General features: G+C 36.2%; 1 protein-coding gene across 10 annotated transcripts in view; it reads right to left on the reverse strand.

Moving 5' to 3' along the window:
* Pde8 (phosphodiesterase 8) overlaps positions 1-18,610 on the reverse strand; it is a 200,643-nt gene that overhangs the window by 48,146 nt on the left and 133,887 nt on the right. For all 10 annotated transcript variants that reach the window (XM_069505278.1, XM_069505277.1, XM_034979348.2 and 7 more), the window contains one exon: positions 6,671-6,730. In XM_069505278.1, coding sequence (XP_069361379.1) covers positions 6,671-6,730 — 60 coding nt within the window. The remainder of the gene's footprint in view (positions 1-6,670; positions 6,731-18,610) is intronic.

Genomic DNA, 18,610 nt, shown 5'->3' on the forward strand with positions numbered 1-18,610 from the left:
AGTGTACGCCAAAGTTTAGTTTGCTAGCATAACGTAATTATATCTAGTTATAGTTTCCTTGTCACTGTGTTCATCTCACTTTTAATTTTGTATCTGGAAACTGTGAAAACCTATTAATTAGCTTGAAGTTACTTAATTTTAAGATTATTAAGATCATTTTAAGCTGTTGGTTTTCCTAATGAAATAAAAAATAAAATAAATATATTTCTTTCTTCCATTCTTTTTTTTAAGCCCATTCCATCGAAGTTACACTCTTACAAAGTTCTTATTTAGAGCTATTATAGCAGTAGGTAGTTCTATTACACTTGATATTGATATGGCCGGCGTAGTTCCAAAGTGCTAGAGAGTCAATCGACCTTTATAATGGTTTTATCAACTTGCCAAGAGTAACTTTGTCGTGAGGAACGCAGGGAAACTTGAAGGGCAGTTGTACATTGTTCGGCTATGAAGCTAATGTCACTTATTTCTTGGTCTTATACCTTCGATATATCACTTACATCGAGTTATGAAACTGTTTTATACTTTTGGATCTTGTAAATAGCAAAGGTTTCTTTACGTGAAAAAAAAAATCCAAAATGGTAAGTAGGCACAACGCCTAACTTATCATCAAATTATAAACAAGCAAAGGCCTATAATTTATTATTTACCTACTACATCCATATAAACAAGTACCTAATAATAAAAAATCTAGCGCCAGTCAGATGTTTTATTTACAATATATCGTAAACATTCACAAAATTGTAGGATTTTTTATATTTTTATTAGTTGATGCCCGCGACTTCGTACGCGTGGATTTAGGTTTTGAAAAATTCCGCGGGAACTCTTTGATTTCCCGGGATAAAAAGTAGCCTATGTTACTCTCCAGTTCTTTAACTATACCCATGCAAAAAATCACGTTATGGATATGGATGGATTATGATTCGCGTTTTTTTTGTGGTATCATAATATCAGTAATCATCAGTACTATCAGTAGTCTGGTTTACATCCTATATACACATAAACCCTGAAAACTTTACACTAATTTTTTGTGCAGTTGTGTAAAAAGAATAGCGATAATAAAATAATTTATTGATGGTGGGCATGTATACTTATCTATGGTGGGTCAACTTGCGATATGAGTCAACGCATATTTTCGATAGGTTTATTCCTAACGCCCATAAGCTACCTGTCCTAGTAATATCGTAAACAAGATACGCCGCAATATATCGGTGTATTAATATTAGAGTACATTATAAACATAAAATTTTATGGAGCTATATACGTATCTCTTATCACGTTATATATTGGTTTGAGTACGCAATTTTGTGGAGTAAGTACCTACTTACATAGACATAGCAATGGTGAGAGGAAGAAATTAATATGACAGACTGTTTAATCTAAAAGGTTATAAAATAATCAGTTTGCCTGTGTATGTATTATAGACAATTTAATCTCGTATCCACGCCAAAATGATGTTATAATAATTATGTCAATTGTCAACTGTCAACACTTAAATACATATAATAAATGATGTTCTTATTATATTATTCTTTAAAATCTTCACTAACCAATGATATAAACACAAACTAGACCGGCTTTATTTAAAGTTCCATCCGAAATGAATTAACTTAAATTGATCTCTGAAAAACAAATAAAATAAAATAGAAATATTATTTAAAATATTATTTTAAAAGCTAAAACACAAAAGTCATTTATCAAATGAATACTTATACTTACTTACGTCGAGGAAGTTTTAAAAGGAAAGTTTATAAACTGATATGGATTAAGTCCATTTATAAAGTTTGGCTTTGGCTTTTGCCTCGCGTGTAAACTTCAGATAAGACTTTAAAGTTTTAACTGAGCCCGTGCCATATTGCTTTTTGCTGAATAATATTAACGAAGTTGTGATAAGCATATTCGAATTTGCGGAATCAACGTCGAGCATTGTTATCTATCTATAAGTACGTAGTAGTACGTATAAGTAAGGGACAGGTCGAGATGACAATCGGGGTATGAGGCGGGGGGAGTACACGCACATGAGTAGATATTCCTAATATTATACAGAGGTAAAGAGTTTGAATGTAATAAGTAATCAATTGCCGAATTCAAAGATCATAGAGCAAGATCCCAGGATCGCCAAACGTTACTTAATTTCTATAATATAATGAGAGCAGTAAAACAAGTTTCGTATTGCTAATCAATAATGTTGCTCTAATTATGTATCGGATTAAATGATCTTTATCTAACGAGGTTCGAGTCCCACAGTGGCTACTTTCATTTTATAATCATGCTCTATGCTCGTAGACTAGTTTTAATTTGCATTATAAATATTGTATGATTGATTAATTAGGAACGTTAATTCGCTAAATAACTTTAAATTATACGTATCTATCCGATCGAAATGCAATGTTATTTTTGATATGATCTAACACTATACCAGACAATCAATAAGAGTAATTTATTACCTATTTTGAATAAATCATTTGACTTTGACTTTGACTTTGACTTTGATATTTAGAGCTTAAGTTTAATAGTAAAGGGCTTACTCTTATAGCTTAAGGTACTTTATACCTCAAATCCTTCTACCATCTACCCTTATAACTCAAAGCATAAATTCATATTTACACTTTTTGATTGTCAATAGTTTTTGGATTGAGACGATAATGGATGTACCTAATAGTGATACCTAATTAATTGACACCTAGGTACCCTTAACTAAGCCTACGAGAACTCCAATAAAAATGTACAGCTAAAATTTACCACACTTGATTTGGAGTTTTTGGCTGCGTAGACTTAAATCTTTTATTTGTAAAGGTTACTTTATAATAAAATCCCGCAAACTATTTTGGACTTACCTTTGCACAAGTTTAAAAAATCTATTAAAAATATGCTCCTGAAAAAAGCATATTACACAATTGAAGATTATCTAAATGATAAAAGAGCGTGGATTTGACCTGCAGCTCGTTCCAGCAACGCACAAGACTGCAAATACTATTTTATCCATGTAGACCACTTTTTAGAAAGTTAAAAATACTTCCACTTCCATGTATGTATGTTTATGAAATTATTATATTTGTAAAGAAAAACAATGCACTATTTACAAAAGCTCGTCAAGGAAAACTACCTGCTAGAAATAATCGAAACACAAATAGACTAATTATACCTCATAAGATAAACACTACATTCTTCTGTAAAAATTGTTATGCAATGAGTGTTAAATTGTATAATAAGCTACCAAATGATTTGTAAGCAGAATCAATGTCGCTGAATTCACTTAAACGTAAATTATTTGAGTGGCTATTATTTAATTGTTTCTACAGTGTAGCTGAATACCTAAATAAATAAATAAAAATATTAAAATAAAATAATCAAAGTATAATTTTGACATAATATGTATTAAAGATGGGCGTTATTGGCTATTTACGGCAACGGTTAATCAACAGTTACTTAGTTTCCATACCGATATTGTTAACCGTTGCCGAATATCGGTATCAGAGTTGTGTTTCAACTAATTTAATATGCGCAACGCGCAGCGGTTTCCGTAGTAGTAACTAAGCTAGCTGCCGTATCAATACCGTCTGTATAGCTAGCGCGCGCATATTCACTAAAATAAAACCAATTTTACTTTCATGAATATCGTGAAGTAATCACAACCTTTAGTTCATAGCAGTAAAGTTTAATTTGATCATTGACATAGGTCAAACTATAGTGGACGCCTGCACGAATAGTTTGCCACAGTCCAGTTAACCAAAAACATTTCATAAAGATTAATAAACCAAAGAGGACCTTATCTCTATTACTCTAAGGCTAACTGTATTTAGAATGATAGATCAAAGTGTAATGGACAAGTACTTGTACCGTTAAGCCTTAGCGTAATAGAGATAAGGTCGGCTTTGGTTTACCAAGTTCTTAGTTACTAAGCCGGTAGCCAATAACCGCTCCTTCTCAGCTTTCAGTGAAAGAAAGAAAGAGAAGGCATAATTATTGCGTTTCTAGTTACCCAAAAACCAAACAATGCATTGTCGGTTGCCAGTTGGCAGTGTTGCGTTGTCAGGTGGTTCGTCATAGATGATAACTGAAAACCGTTGCTAGCTACGACAATAACGCTATGGTACGCTATAGGCACGGCAGCGGTTTTCAGTTAAGTTAAGCTATAGCGGACACATGTCTAATATGTATATACTTGACAATATAATTGATTATTTGGTAGCTAGTCCATATTGACATTGTTCTGAGGAGGTTATAAGTGTTCTGATTGATTTATGTATTATTTAATTTATTATTGTGACAAAATTTTATAAATAAGCAAATTTAAAAGAATAATTAAAAAATACGTAAAATAATTCTAACATAATATTGCATGCCTTAGTATATAAGGTATTTGGCTGTACTTACCACAATGGCTGTACTTATACATGGCATAATCTTGTACCTATATCAAATATTTGAAATGAGCAACCGCCGAGTTTCTTGCTGGTTCTTCTCGGTAGGAAAGGCATTCCGAACCAGTGGTAGATGCATCCGACTATTCGTAAGTACTTCTAAAAGTTTATACGAATAAAAAAGATTTTTATTTATTTTATTTATTTATTTACTTAGTTCTAAGTAGGTATCTAGTATCAATTAAAAATAATTGGGCAACGAACGATTAAAAAAATTTTGTTTAATTCGGAATGGGTAAAATATGTATGTTATAGCGTTAATATTGTTTCTATTGATATAACTAGATAATTAAAAAATATTTCCTTTCGAGGCGCGGAACCCTAATAATAACTTAATTGGAGTAAAGGCGACTCGAACGGGTAAAGGGAAATCCTTTTCAGTCTGGGCGCTCTCTCCAAATTAAAAAGGTACAATTTAGATTGCACAAGACCAACCTTATCTAACCTCACCTACCCGGTAGGTAGGTAGATACCTACTATGAGTAAATTAACTTATATTGTAATATAAGAAAATTGGTTTAGAACTTAATTTTTCGAAATGCGAATTGTTTTTTACAGAAAAACTGTCGCAAGAAAGAATTCTATTGGCCTCTGAATTATTCAATGAAATTTCACCTAATATTAAAATACTTGATAAACGTTCACTTTGCCTTCTCGGTGCTCCTCTTTATAATGAATCCATACAACCACTCTTGGATCAAAAAGTCAGAACATTTTCGGCTAATACCGACAAATTGGGCACTCTAAATTCTCACATTGCATTTTCGATCCTAAAATATTGCCTTTTTGTACCTAAATTAATTTACATTCTCCGCGCGAGCCCAATTTGGAAATTTCATGGACTACTCGATAACATGGATGCCACCCTTAAAAGTACACTAGAACAAATTCTAAATTTAACTTTTGATGAGCACTCCTGGAACCAAGCAACTTTACCGGTCAAGTACGGTGGCATCGGCGTGAGGAAAATTTCCAGTGTAGCTCTTCCGGCTTTTCTGTCCTCTGTGCATAGTATAAAAGAGCTTAGCTCTCAAATTCTCAAATCCAATTCATCATTGACCTATGCCACAGAGGCCCTAGAGAGTTGGAAGGTCAGATGTCCCAATGTCGACATCCCGAAGGAACGTACTACACAAAAACTTTGGGATTTGCCATTGGTTCAACTGACACATACGAATTTGGTTCAAAATCTTACAAGTGACAGAGATCGTGCCAGGCTTCTAGCATTATCCGAAAAGGAATCTGGGTATTGGCTGCATGCCTTGCCATCAAAAAATCTCGGCACACTTTTAGATAACGAAAGTTTTCGTGTGGCTCTAGGTCTCAGATTGGGAACACCACTGTGCCATCAGCACAGATGTCCGTGTGGAAAAGAGGTTGATAAATTTGGAATCCACGGACTCTCTTGCCAAAGGAGCTCCGGTAGGCTGTTTAGGCATGGCTCTCTTAACGATACAATTAAAAGAGCTCTTGCCACCATAAATATTCCTGCGCTCATTGAGCCGGCAGGGATTAGTCGGGATGATGGCAAGAGACCTGATGGATTGACGCTGGTTCCCTGGGAACGGGGACGGGCGCTAATGTGGGACGCAACTTGCGTTGACACATTGGCCCCGTGTCATATCAGGAAGACAGCATCAAGACCGGGAGCCGCAGCAGAAACAGCTGAAAACGGCAAGCGGCGCAAGTATGCCTCTCTTATAGAGAGTTACATTTTTGTGCCGTTTGCCGTGGAGACCCTGGGGCCATGGAGTCTTAGTGCTAAAAATTTTTTACGAGACATTTCACCGCGATTAATAGCCTCAACTGGTGACAGAAGGGCTGGCTCATTTTTTGCGCAGCGGATCAGCCTAGCTGTCCAGCGCGGAAATGCAGCCAGTATTCTTGGCACCATTCCACGCGGTCATGATTTATATAGTAATTAGATAAGGCTAGCTTTAAGTTTTATTGTATTAAAAAAAAAAAAAAAAAAAAAAAAAAAAAAAGAATAATCTAAATATATAAAATGAAAAACTGTCTGACTGATTGGCTCATTGAGTGACTGATGCATAAGTCCCGCAGATTGCTATTGCGCTGAAACCATCTACAAAGCCGAAATGTCATTCTAAAGGCCGATCTACATTACTTTCTGCCGCGTTCTGTACGCACCTTTTGACACCTGTGAACGTGTTCCAAAAATGGTGGCCCGTTATTATACCATAGTTATACAAAATTAAATAGAAAATAAACACAACATAAGTAAAAGTTACCTCTTTTTGACGACGGCTATGAGAATTATGTGCTGAGTGTTCTTCATCCCCCGAATTGCACTGAAACAAAAAAGAAACAATAATTTACGCTTTTCCGTAGAAAAAACCGACCAAGTGCGAGTTAGACACTCACACCCAGGGTTCCGTAGTACAGTAGTATTTTTTCGACATTTCACACGATAAATCAAAAAACTATCATGCATAAAATAAAATAAAATCTGTTTTAGAATGTACAGGTAAAGTCCTTTTATACGATACCCCACTTGGTATACCTTACTTTAAAAGTTGAAAATACTAATTTTATTTGTTCACGAACACATTTTAATTTTTGTGATGTATTCACAAATTCACGTTTTTCAGACTTTTCACCTTATGTCTGCCTCTGTATAAGACCTACCTACCTGCCAAATTTCATGATTCTAGGTCAACGGGAAGTACCCCGTAGGTTTCTTGATAGACAGACGGACAACGAAGTGATCCTATGAGGATTCCTTTTTTCCTTTTGAGGTACGAAACCCTAAAAAGAAACTTCACCCTATCAATCAATATAAGAAAATAACTATCTAATATTGGAACTGATATAGATTCTAAAAGGGTCATAGTCATCAAATAGTTTTAGATCCCGAACAACCCTGAACAAACAAAAGCATTATTCACGTCAAAGTAGAAGATAATCAATTAGAATAGTACTATACCTATATGACTACAACGCTCTGTAATAAGAATAGCTTATCTTCTATAATATAAAAATGAATCACTAAATGTGTTGGTCATCGCAAATCTCGAGAACAGCTGAACCTATTTCGCTAATTCTTTTTTTATAATATTCCTTGAAGTACGAATATGGTTCTTACGGTGAGAAGAATTTAAAAAATTTAAATTGAAGCGGAACGAAGTTCGCCCGGGCCTTGCCCGGGCAGCTAGTTCAATAATATTATATTGACTAATGAACAAGTACCTTCATTCTGAATGACTTTACTAATGTTACCAGAATGAATATTTTTTAGACATGAAAATATTGTAGGAAATCTCATTCTGTTTATTATTTTATCAAGCACTGATACTATACTGAAATGTCCCCTATATTTCATAGACGCCAACGAGGTACTTACTACAAAGGAAGAGCTGGGGTAGTAAGTACCTATATATATCAACTATATCGCTGATGTTATGATCTCTCGGGTGCTAAGCGAGAGAAACAAACTGAGAAAATAATATATAAACGCAGGTACTCTTCCCAGTATATACGTAGGTATAGTCTATGGGCACTCTGTGGAAAATGTATCTGCACTGCAACCCATTCAACCTTTCTTATTCAAAGTGATAAATTTGCCAGGTTTACACACCAAGCTAATAAATCATAGATAGAAGTTAGAACTCTCGAATTGAATAAATACCTTGCACTGTTCATATAGACTCAGTCAATTTCGTTGCCAGAGTTTTAAAGTTTTGCGTTTGCGGTCAAAGCTGACCATGATTGAAAGTCGACAAATTGATCTACGTATTTGTTTTTGATTTTGAACAAGTTATTGGATCGATTAGAGGAAGGGTGTTATTTCAAAACAGATATCCTTAGACGTACTGACCCCCTTGGCTTAAATCGAGTGGAGTTTTGAAAATCAGTGAAATTTCAAAAAATTCTGAAACACGTATTTCTTCATTTTTAACCTAAAGCCTAAATACCAGTTTTCATGGATAGGTAGACAACTTGAAAACGACAGATTTTTATACTTCAACTGTTATGAGTTTCTTCGATACATATACCCAGCCATCGATATAATGGAATTTTCAGAACATCGTTGCTTGTAATTTATTCATAGTTAAGAGACGTAGATGTCGGTCCAGACGGTACTTTGGTACGTAGCAACACGTTAGAGATTGGATTCTTGGAAGGGTGTAAACTGTGAATAGCAAAAGGGATATCGTTAGAGACCTTGTCCCTAAAGTGCTCAAACAGGACCAAGAGGATCGATCCACCTCCATCGTAATTTCACAAACACACCCGCAGCGATGACGTGATGGAATTTTCGTGTAAAGAGGCATTTTAAGAAGCTCGCTTAATTTTAAGAACTTTCGCACGGCCTATAATAATTCGGTCTCACAAAAGTTGGCGAAAATATTGCGCGCTTGCGATAAACGTATAGTACCGACGCGTCAGGTTGAATGGAAATCGAGAAGGGAACGCCCCGCACACCCGCACAGTTCGCGCGCTAACCCGATGCGGGCAAGTGCGGGTGACATGCGGGTGTGCGGGGCATCCTCCCGCCTCATACCCTGATTGCCATGTCAACCTGTTGCGCATTTATAGTAAGTCTGTATTTTGACTTTAGTTATACAGGATGCAATTAGAACGAACGCTAGCAAAAACTTAGCGCTATTATTACTACTAACCACGATCCATAAACATTTGCCTCATACTTTTAGTTTAAGTGATTTAGCAACTTACCCGCAATGTATAGTTCAAGTTCTAAAGTTCGAGGTTAATGCCCCGCCTACGACGCAGAGCATTGACCCCGCATTATCTGTCCACGCAAAGTTAGTTAAGCTCTAGCGTCAGTCAGATGTTTTATTAGCAATATATTGCGAACTTTTTAAAAATACAGGTTAAAAAAGCAACTTTTTAAGGTGGTATCTAATCATCAGTAAGTACTATCACCAGTCTTCATTTTTGCAAATATTCTAATTACACACTGTATATAGGTTTAGATTCTAAATCAGCGTAACGAGCTTTATCTAATGATCTGACTCAGGTTTTCATATCTTATCGCAACCCATAGACTTATTACTGTCGCAACCTGTAAAATTCTGATCAATCAGTATTTATTGTGATAAGTAATTAATAATTTTTGTCATTTGTAATTATTAATCAGTACCCATACCTATTATAAATGCGAAAGTGTGTTTGTTTGTTGGTTTATTGTTTTTTTTGGTTTGTCCTTCAATCACGTCACAACGGAGCAACACGGATCGACGTAATTTTTTTCATGGGTATAGTTTAAGACCTGGAGAGTGACATAGGCTACTTTTTATCCCGGAAAATCAAAGAGCTCCTACGGGATTTTTAAAAGTCTAAATCCACGCGTACGAAGTCGCGGGCATCAGCTAGTCAGCTAGTATTTAATGTTTTCAAATTATCTTCTTTCAAACTATCTTTATTTCTGTATGAGTGATTTGCCAAAATCACCCCACATTGTTTGGATATGTAGATACCTTACTTGCCTTATTTACAATTCCGTTGGAAGGACAAATCCAATACATAATTCAAATCTAAAAGATTGCTGCAATTTCCTTTGTCTTTCGTTAAATAAAAAAAATATTCTAATTGTGTTACCATGGGCCTGACATGTACAAATTGAACTCCCTCATTTAACCCGGCGGGAGGCGCTACCGGGTAAAAAATACCACAGACATTTTTTCTCATTTGCTTACGAACATTGTATTTCTTAGTAGCTTCCTGGTAAATCATAAGGAACACATTCTCCACGTGCACTTCAATTTGGGCTTTGCACTTGGACGCTATGGACGCATAAAGTGCGTATGGGTATTTTTTACCCAGTAGCGACTGTTTGTGTGATAAAAAAATTATAACTTTTTCTTCTTTCAAATTATTTTAATGGATCTTAAAGGGATCTTACGTATTCGAATAAACTTCAGATCGAAAAGATTCTTAAAAATCAGGATAGCGACTAACAGAAAGTATCAGAAACAGACCATTCGAGCAGTATAATCAACACGAAAGTGACTCCAAACAGGATGAAGATGTGTTACTTCCACTAGACCCTGATTCCCAGAATATCCCAGTCAGAAATAAAGGTGATATGCCACTATCAAACTTTAGGCTTGGAAGATACATTGGTAGGAAAAATCTGACCCAATGGCTAATCGCGAAACCACCAAAAAGACGGCGCATAATTATACATTTACCAGCGTCAGTTCGAGAATGCAAGGATTCTAGTACTGTTTCAGGTGGGCAGAAACTTTTATTTCCTGATAAATAATCTTGAGTAGTTACTAACACATATATTATGAGTCTCAAGGTCAGATATTTCAGAAATCGTGATCGTGAAAACCATCGACTTAGTGGAGACAACTATGCTCATGGAAAAAAATATAAGAAAACCATAACTGAGTGCAAGTTATGTTCTAAAATGATGTATAGCAACCATAGTTACTGTACTTATATTATTCAAAAAAATAAGAAAAAGTAAAAGATACAATATAGAAGAATATAAAGTTTCAGAAGTTCCTAGTAGATAAGTGCCAAATGTTATGTTTGATTCAATGAGTCATTTATAGAAGAAGTTAGCAAGAAATATTGATTCTTTTTATTTTGCAAGTGAGATTATAGTGTGTACTTTTGTAACTGATCCCAATTTAATAATATTTTAGACTAAAAAAATATTTTTGGTACAAAGTTCATAGATCTATGAAAAAATTGCCTGTTTTTAGTCGTTCAAGTTCATATGTACTATATGAGACCAAATAAATACATAATCAAAAATTTATCGCATTTTCATTTCAATGTATATACATAATTACCGTATTTCCATTCGTATTTAAAAAATAATTCACCTAAACTATAATAACTGTATGTGTATACTGTGGTATTTTTTACCCGGTAGCGACCGTTTGTGTCCTAAATAGTGGCGCGCCTCCCGCCGGGTTAAATAAGGATAAGAAAAAATAAATATATCAGAGATACGTAACGTAGGTAAAATACGTCGACAGATTAGTAAAATAAATTTTACAAAAATTTGGTAGATATAGAATTGTATATTAAGTAGGTATATGGAAAATAATTTGATAAAAGTTGTATAAATTAGAATTAGAATGAATTGAAATTAATTTCTCTCATGTTTGTTTATTAAGAAAACAAAAGCTTAAAGTTACCGTCCACATAATTTATAACACCCGTGGACGTAGACTAATGAGACCAGTCCCGCGTGAAATATTAATACCAGGTGCTAATTATACTACTTCAGCTAAACTCCTTATAACATAGGGCTGCCATAACTGCTGAAAGGATGACCGGGATATCCATCCACATGTATACTGATACTGTAAATTCGAAAGTGTCAGTCTGTTTGCACTTGAAAACGGCTTTTTATCCCGGAATATTAAACAGTTCCCATGTAATTTTTAAAAAACTGAATGCATGTGGACGAAGTTGCAGACATTAACTAATGTGAAGAAAAGCGCGAGCGAAGCGAGCGCGAAATTTTAAATATACAAACGCCCCAACTGCCAAACCGGCACAACTAACTTACTGACCGGGACACCGGGACACAACGCTTCAGACCGGGACATGTCCCGGTGTTCCGGGACGTATGACAGCCCTATTATAACAGGCAGTAGGTAAACATTTGAAGTCAAATAAGTACCTACCTACCATGGGGTAAGGTTCTTGGTGATTGTATAGTCTTCTATATTATAAAAGGAAAAGCTGATTGACTGACTGACTGATCTATCAACGCACAGCTCAACTTACTGGACGGATCGGAATGAAATTTGGCATGCAGAGCTATTATGACGTAAAATATGGTTAAAGGGGTAAAATAGGGGTTAATATGTGTATAACCCATGCGGACAAAGTCGTGGGAATAAGCTAGTGTATCTAAATATATAAAAGGAAAAGGTGACTGACTGATCTATCAACGCACAGCTCAAACTACTGGACGGATCGGGCTGAAATTTTGCATGCAGATAGCTATTATGACGTAGGTGTCCGCTAAGAAAGGATTTTCAAAATTTGTGTAGTCCACGCGGCTGAAGTCGCGGGAATAAGCTAGTTCATTATACACAAACGCTTGACCACAATCACACCTGATGGAAAGTGATGATGAGGCCTAAGACGAGATGCGTTCACCTAGAAGAAAGTCTCCTATTTATATAATACCACAGTAACCCGCGCTAACCCGGTGCTCGCTTACACCGGGTTAGCGCGTCCCCACTCCGATTGCCATCTCGACCTGTCGCGTACTATAGCTAGTTACAGTACGCGGCCGAAAGTGATGAACATCGGCCTTTAGAATGACATTACAGGTTTGTACTTTGTAGAGCGTTGTCTCCGTCGCTCATACCCATATGACGTTTTGTCGGTCTAAACGACCGAGACAGTGCTCTACAAATCTGCTATCTCCTTCTAAAGATCGATGTTCATCACTTTTGGTCGCGTACTGTCAGTAGGTACCTAGTTAAATTGCTAAATGTCAAGAAATTATTCTTCCTCTTCTTCATTTGAGAAACCCTGTGGAACGCTGTACATTGTACAACAGTACAAATAGGTACTATAAAATGAAAAGAAAAAGTAAATATAAAAAGTCAAGTTAATGCCAGGTTGATTGAGTTTCGGCAGGGGCGGAAACGGATTTCCCCGGATATGGGATCACCTTGACAAATCGGTCCGTGTCAGCGGTTGCCGAACATCGGGATTGAAATTGTATTCTTATTTTCTCTTCTTTTCTAACTAAACTAACTTGATACTTGTATCTGAATAAAAAAAATAGAAAAAGGAAACCTTTCTTTATCCAATGTAGGTACGATACTTGGAGCAAAACGTTTTTTAATATACAAATGAGGTGTTCCCGACGCAGCGCAGATCTAATGCATATGCTTAATTCCATTTTCCGCTCGCCTTTAGCTGCAAGGCGCACTTGGCCAGCGTAGTAGACTGTGGCCAAATCCTTCGCATTCTGAGACCGTTGCTCAGTAGAGGGGCGACAATAGATAGGTAGGTCATGATGACGATACAATGAATGACACTTAAATCTATGACTTTTTGGACTTTTTTTCACCGCCTATAGGTATCTAGCGTTGAGCTTCTAAGGTTCTATAAGGCAAAAAAACCGGCCAAGTGCGAGTCAGACTCGCGCACCGAGGGTACTTCGGTCTTCGGTGCTTTTTCTAAGACATTTTGCACGATAAATCAGAAACTATTATGCATAAAAAGAAATAAAAATCTATTTTATAATGTGCAGTTAAAGTCCTTTCATATGATACCCCACTTGGTATAAGTTATCTTACTTTAAAAGTTGAAAATACATTTAATTTTTTTTGTGATGTTACCACAAATTCACGGTTTTCGGATTTATTCCTTTACTTGTGCTGTAAGACCTACCCAGCTACCCATGATTCTAGGTCAACGGGCAGTACCCTATACGTTTTCTTGACAGACACGATGAACAGAGGTACATACGGACAGATAGACAGACAGACAACGAAGTGATCAAAATGGGTTCCTTTTTTGATTTTGAGGGAAAATCCCGTGGGAACTCTTTGATTTTCCGAGATAAAAGTAGCCTATGTCACTCTCCAGGTCTTTATCTGTACCTACCCATGCAAAAAATCAAGTCAATCGGTTGCACAGTGCGACGTTATTGAAGTACAAACCAATAAGCTAACAAACCAACAAACAAACACACTTTTGCATTTATAATAAGGGTACTGAATACTGCTATCGTCGATTCAGGATAAATCGAGAGTTCCCTCACTCTAGTTCACTTCACTCTGGCCATTGCGTATGTATATTATATTACTTTTACGGATTGTATATATATTGATATTTATAATATTTATGTATAAATGTATGATAGTTATGTATGTATTACTGAAATAGTCAGGTATTTATTAATTAATTAGATTATAAAATATTATACTACTACATTTCTCTGTATTGCGTGTAAGTACTATCCAACACACCTAGTTTCTCCTTTCATCAAAGGTTGCCTGGTAGAGATTGCTGTGAGCAATAAGGCCGCCTTTTCATACAATATTTTTTTTAGTTTTAGTTTCTTTGTTTTTGTGATGTTATGTAATTTTTTTTTGTATGGAATAAAGTATTTCTATCTATCTATCTATACACCCGTGGTAATGATCGCGATTTCATGTTAAGGGTTGTATACAAAGAGGTCACAAGTTTTGCGTCCATACTACCGATAAAGATACCGATCAAGGTTATGCGACGAGGATCGTGATCGGCAAAAAGATCAGCCCCCCAATTGTGTAAGAATAACCATTTCATGGCTATCGCAATCGTCAAGAATTCTGCCCTTTGATTGGCTGTGAAAAAATGTAAACAGCGAATCAACCAATCAAATGGCACAATTTCTTGACGATTGCGATAGCCATGAAATGGTTATTCTTACACAATTGGGGGGCAGGTGTGGACCCACCTTTGAAGCTTTATAATAAAATATAGCGGGATGTGGCAGGAATATATAGCACACGTCACCAATTTGCGCGAGTTAATTTATGTGATGGCTTCTACAAATCGCATTTGTTTTTCATTTATTTCGGCTATCTATAGGGTTGCCACTAAAATCGGATGTAGCTTTCAACAAAAATTTGACGACTCTACAATGTACTTCATTGAGCAGTGGTGAGCGTAGTGGTCTTATAAATGAAAGGTCCCGGGTTTGATTCCCAGCTTTGATTTGATTGTCACCGAGGAAGTGACAGGACACGTATGTGGCTGTTACCAACCCACGAGCAAAGCCGTGCCACCAAACGATTTAGCTTTCCTGTACAATTTTACGTACTTAGAACCCATTTAGAAGTAGATCTTCTTTTCTTTTTTTAGAGAGTTTCTTTTAGGTTAGCCCATTTTAATCCATAATGGCACCATCACTTACCAATTGCCACCGGGTGAGATCGCAGTTCTCTATCAATTTACAAACAAAGGGAAAAATTGCACGTAGAGGTGCTCTGTCACATAGAGCTCTATTAAAGATAATTTTTCAAAACTTCTTATTAAGTGAAGCCAGGGCTCCTTAGCTACTAGCTAGTCAAGTAAGTTTGTCGAACATTACGGTATTTAAGCACGATATACCGTCCATTACCATTTGGGTTAATTAAGATGATGGCTTGCGACGACGTCTCCGAGCCTTATTCGTATAATTTATTCATAAGTCTGGCGAAGCATTGACAAGCTTCTGCGATACGCAAACATAAATTACACGAAAATCCTTCAATTTCATCCACAAAGGGGAAGATTGAGAGCGTTTAAAAAGATATACATTATCATTATGAGAAGAATTCACGTTGTGAATTTAAATATTGGCATACTTAAAATATAGCACTGACATCATTATCGACTGAAAACGTCCACTGCTGGACATAGGTTTCTTATAGGGACTTCCACGCGACACTATGCGCCGCCTGAATCCAGCGGCTCCCTGCGAAGCCAACGCTGTGCTTTTTTGGTGCGAGATTGAGCACCTTGGGACCTCAACGTTTATCGATTTTTCGACCTACTTTGATATAAAAAAACTCAGACTCACGCACCGAGGGCTTCGTACTACACTCATATTTTTTCGACATTTTGCACGATAAATCAAAAACTATTATACTTAAAAATAAATAAAAATCTGAATAAGAATATACAAGTGCAGCCCTTTCATATGATACCCCACTTGGTATATTAATCTTACTTTGAAAGTTGAAAATACTAATTATTTTTTTATAAACACATTGAAATTTTTGTTTGTGATGTAACCACAAAGTCACGATTTTCGGATTTTTCCCCCTTACGCGTGCTATAAGACCTACCTACCTGCCTTTCATGATTATAGGTCATAGAGCAGAAACAAAGAGGAGTTGGCCTAAGCAACTGTGCACTGTGATTTTCAACTAGGTCCTGACGTCATCACTGTGGGCGGGGCCTTAGTTAGTATGCTGTCTGCGTTCGTCAGGTTCACATAATATATTGAGACTCGTATTATCGGTGTGTTTTCGCGTTTTTAAGAACAAAAGGATGAAGTGTTGTGTTTTATCGTATCAAAGTTATTCAGACAGACGTTCTGATGCTATGAATGGTATCACATTTCATTTGTAAGTAATTTTATACGTAATTATTAAAATAGTTCTAGATTATTGACATCTAGTGTGAGATAGCTGAACTATGTAGTGACATCAATATATCGATGTTAGGTCGCTAAGCGAGTAGTTTTGCTACTAACCCGCAGATGGAAAATAGAGAAGTGGGCGGCGTTCCACAACCCCTCACCCCGCAAAATGTCACTCGATATTTCATAGGGAAATCTTAATACAACATCTCCTCTTTGTTTCTGCTCTATGTTATAGGTCAACGGGAAGTACCCTGTAGGTTTCTTGACAAACAGATTTAAACAACGAAGTGAGGTGATTGAGGTGATAAGGCTTCCTTTTTTCCTTTTGAGGTACGGAACCTTAAAAATCAGTGGTTTAATGCCAACATTAGCAAAACAAATAAAAAATGTTTCTCTCTATAAAACGTGTATGTTACTTTAGCCGAGTTTCACGTGTGCAAACCTGATGCGTCTGTCAAATCGAGTTAAACGAACACGCGTGCAAATGGAATATGGCTTAGCGTCCTCGTCAATTCGGTAATGGAAAGTCACAATAACGAGATTGTACAAAATCTATCACAGTTTCTGCTTATATCTGTTTTATTCCCCCACATTTGTCCTTAAATACGACGCTTGACGAACAGGCTGAATGAAAATAATTGTAAAACTGAATTGAATTCCAGATATTTCCCGGGAGGTTCAACCTTTCGAACCCCATTGCATTGGTCGAACTACTTAAAAAAGAAGCGACAATAGGTCTCCTTTGTCAAGAAATAAATCATGCCCAATTGAAGCAGCGGCATAATGGACCGTGTTCTGTGGAAGTCCTTGCAAGAAAAGAATCAAGAAGTAGAATAGTCTGTTAAATGATACGACAAAAAGAGATCATTTTCTAATTCGTTTTTACCAAACCATGTATTTACTATAGCGGTTATTAGTATGCCAGTTCATAAGACATGTGTATCAAAATGGTAGGTAACTAATTAGTGAGGCGATCCGGTATAGTTAAGCCTAATAGGGATCGACTATTAGGTTCAAGTAAACCGGATTGCCTTATATGAACTATGAAGCTATTGCAAATGATTTGGACTTGATGGCGGCTTGATTAAAGAAACTTATCGTTACGCGTATCACAGCCATTTAAGGAATTGAATCCACGCTATTAAAATATTTTATAAATACCTATTTTTGGCAAGGAATAGTCATACAACCACATACAACATAAAGAAAAACATAGAAGTGTCAAGGGATAGTTTAGGTTTGGGAAACCCGCTATTTTCTTTTAAACCCCAGTGCTAAAGCCTGATTGGTTTCTCAAAGCGACGGAAGATGTCCAGATATATCATTTTATATGAAGACGTGCACAAAGTCTAGCGTGGCGATGTAGCGCCTTGACGCTTATGGCGCATTCTCTGAACATTCAATCATCGATCAGATCCTTACAATGTGTCCGCTGCATTACTTTAGATAGAAAATGAAACAGGTGCGAAATTCCAGCCTGATTATATCGAGGATGATATTTCTTTGAAGGATTTATCTAAATATATGTACCTATAAAAGGAAAAGGTGAGTGACTGTTCTATTAACTCACAGCTCCTGGATAGATCGAGCTGTTTTGTTTGGCATGCAAAATGCAGATAGCTGTAATGACGTAGACATCCGTTGAGAAAGATTTTTGAAAATTCAACCCCTAAGGAGGTAAAATATGGGTTTGAATTTGTGTCTACGTGGATGAAGTCGCGGGCATATAAGCTAGTCTTAATATATAAAAAGACTGTCCTGACTGACTGACTGTAACTATTAATGCACATCCTAAACCACTACGGTTAGTCACTTTTTACAATAGGTTTATTTTATGACGTGGGTGCCCACTAAGAAATGATTTTTGGAAATTCCACCCCAAGGGGGTAAATTGGGGATGCAAGTTTGTATGAAAGTCCGTCATTTTTCAAGTTATATGTAAGAAAATTGATATAAATTTGAGTTACTGGTTAAAAATGAAAAAAAATCCGTTTCAAAGATTTTCACAAGTTCAACCACCAAGGAGTTAAATATGAGTTGAAAGTTTGTCTGAAAGTTCCTCATTTTTCGAGTTATATGTCTATGAAAATTGGTA

This window comes from Maniola hyperantus, chromosome 20 (assembly GCF_902806685.2).
Source record: "Maniola hyperantus chromosome 20, iAphHyp1.2, whole genome shotgun sequence".
NCBI lineage: Eukaryota > Metazoa > Arthropoda > Insecta > Lepidoptera > Nymphalidae > Maniola > Maniola hyperantus.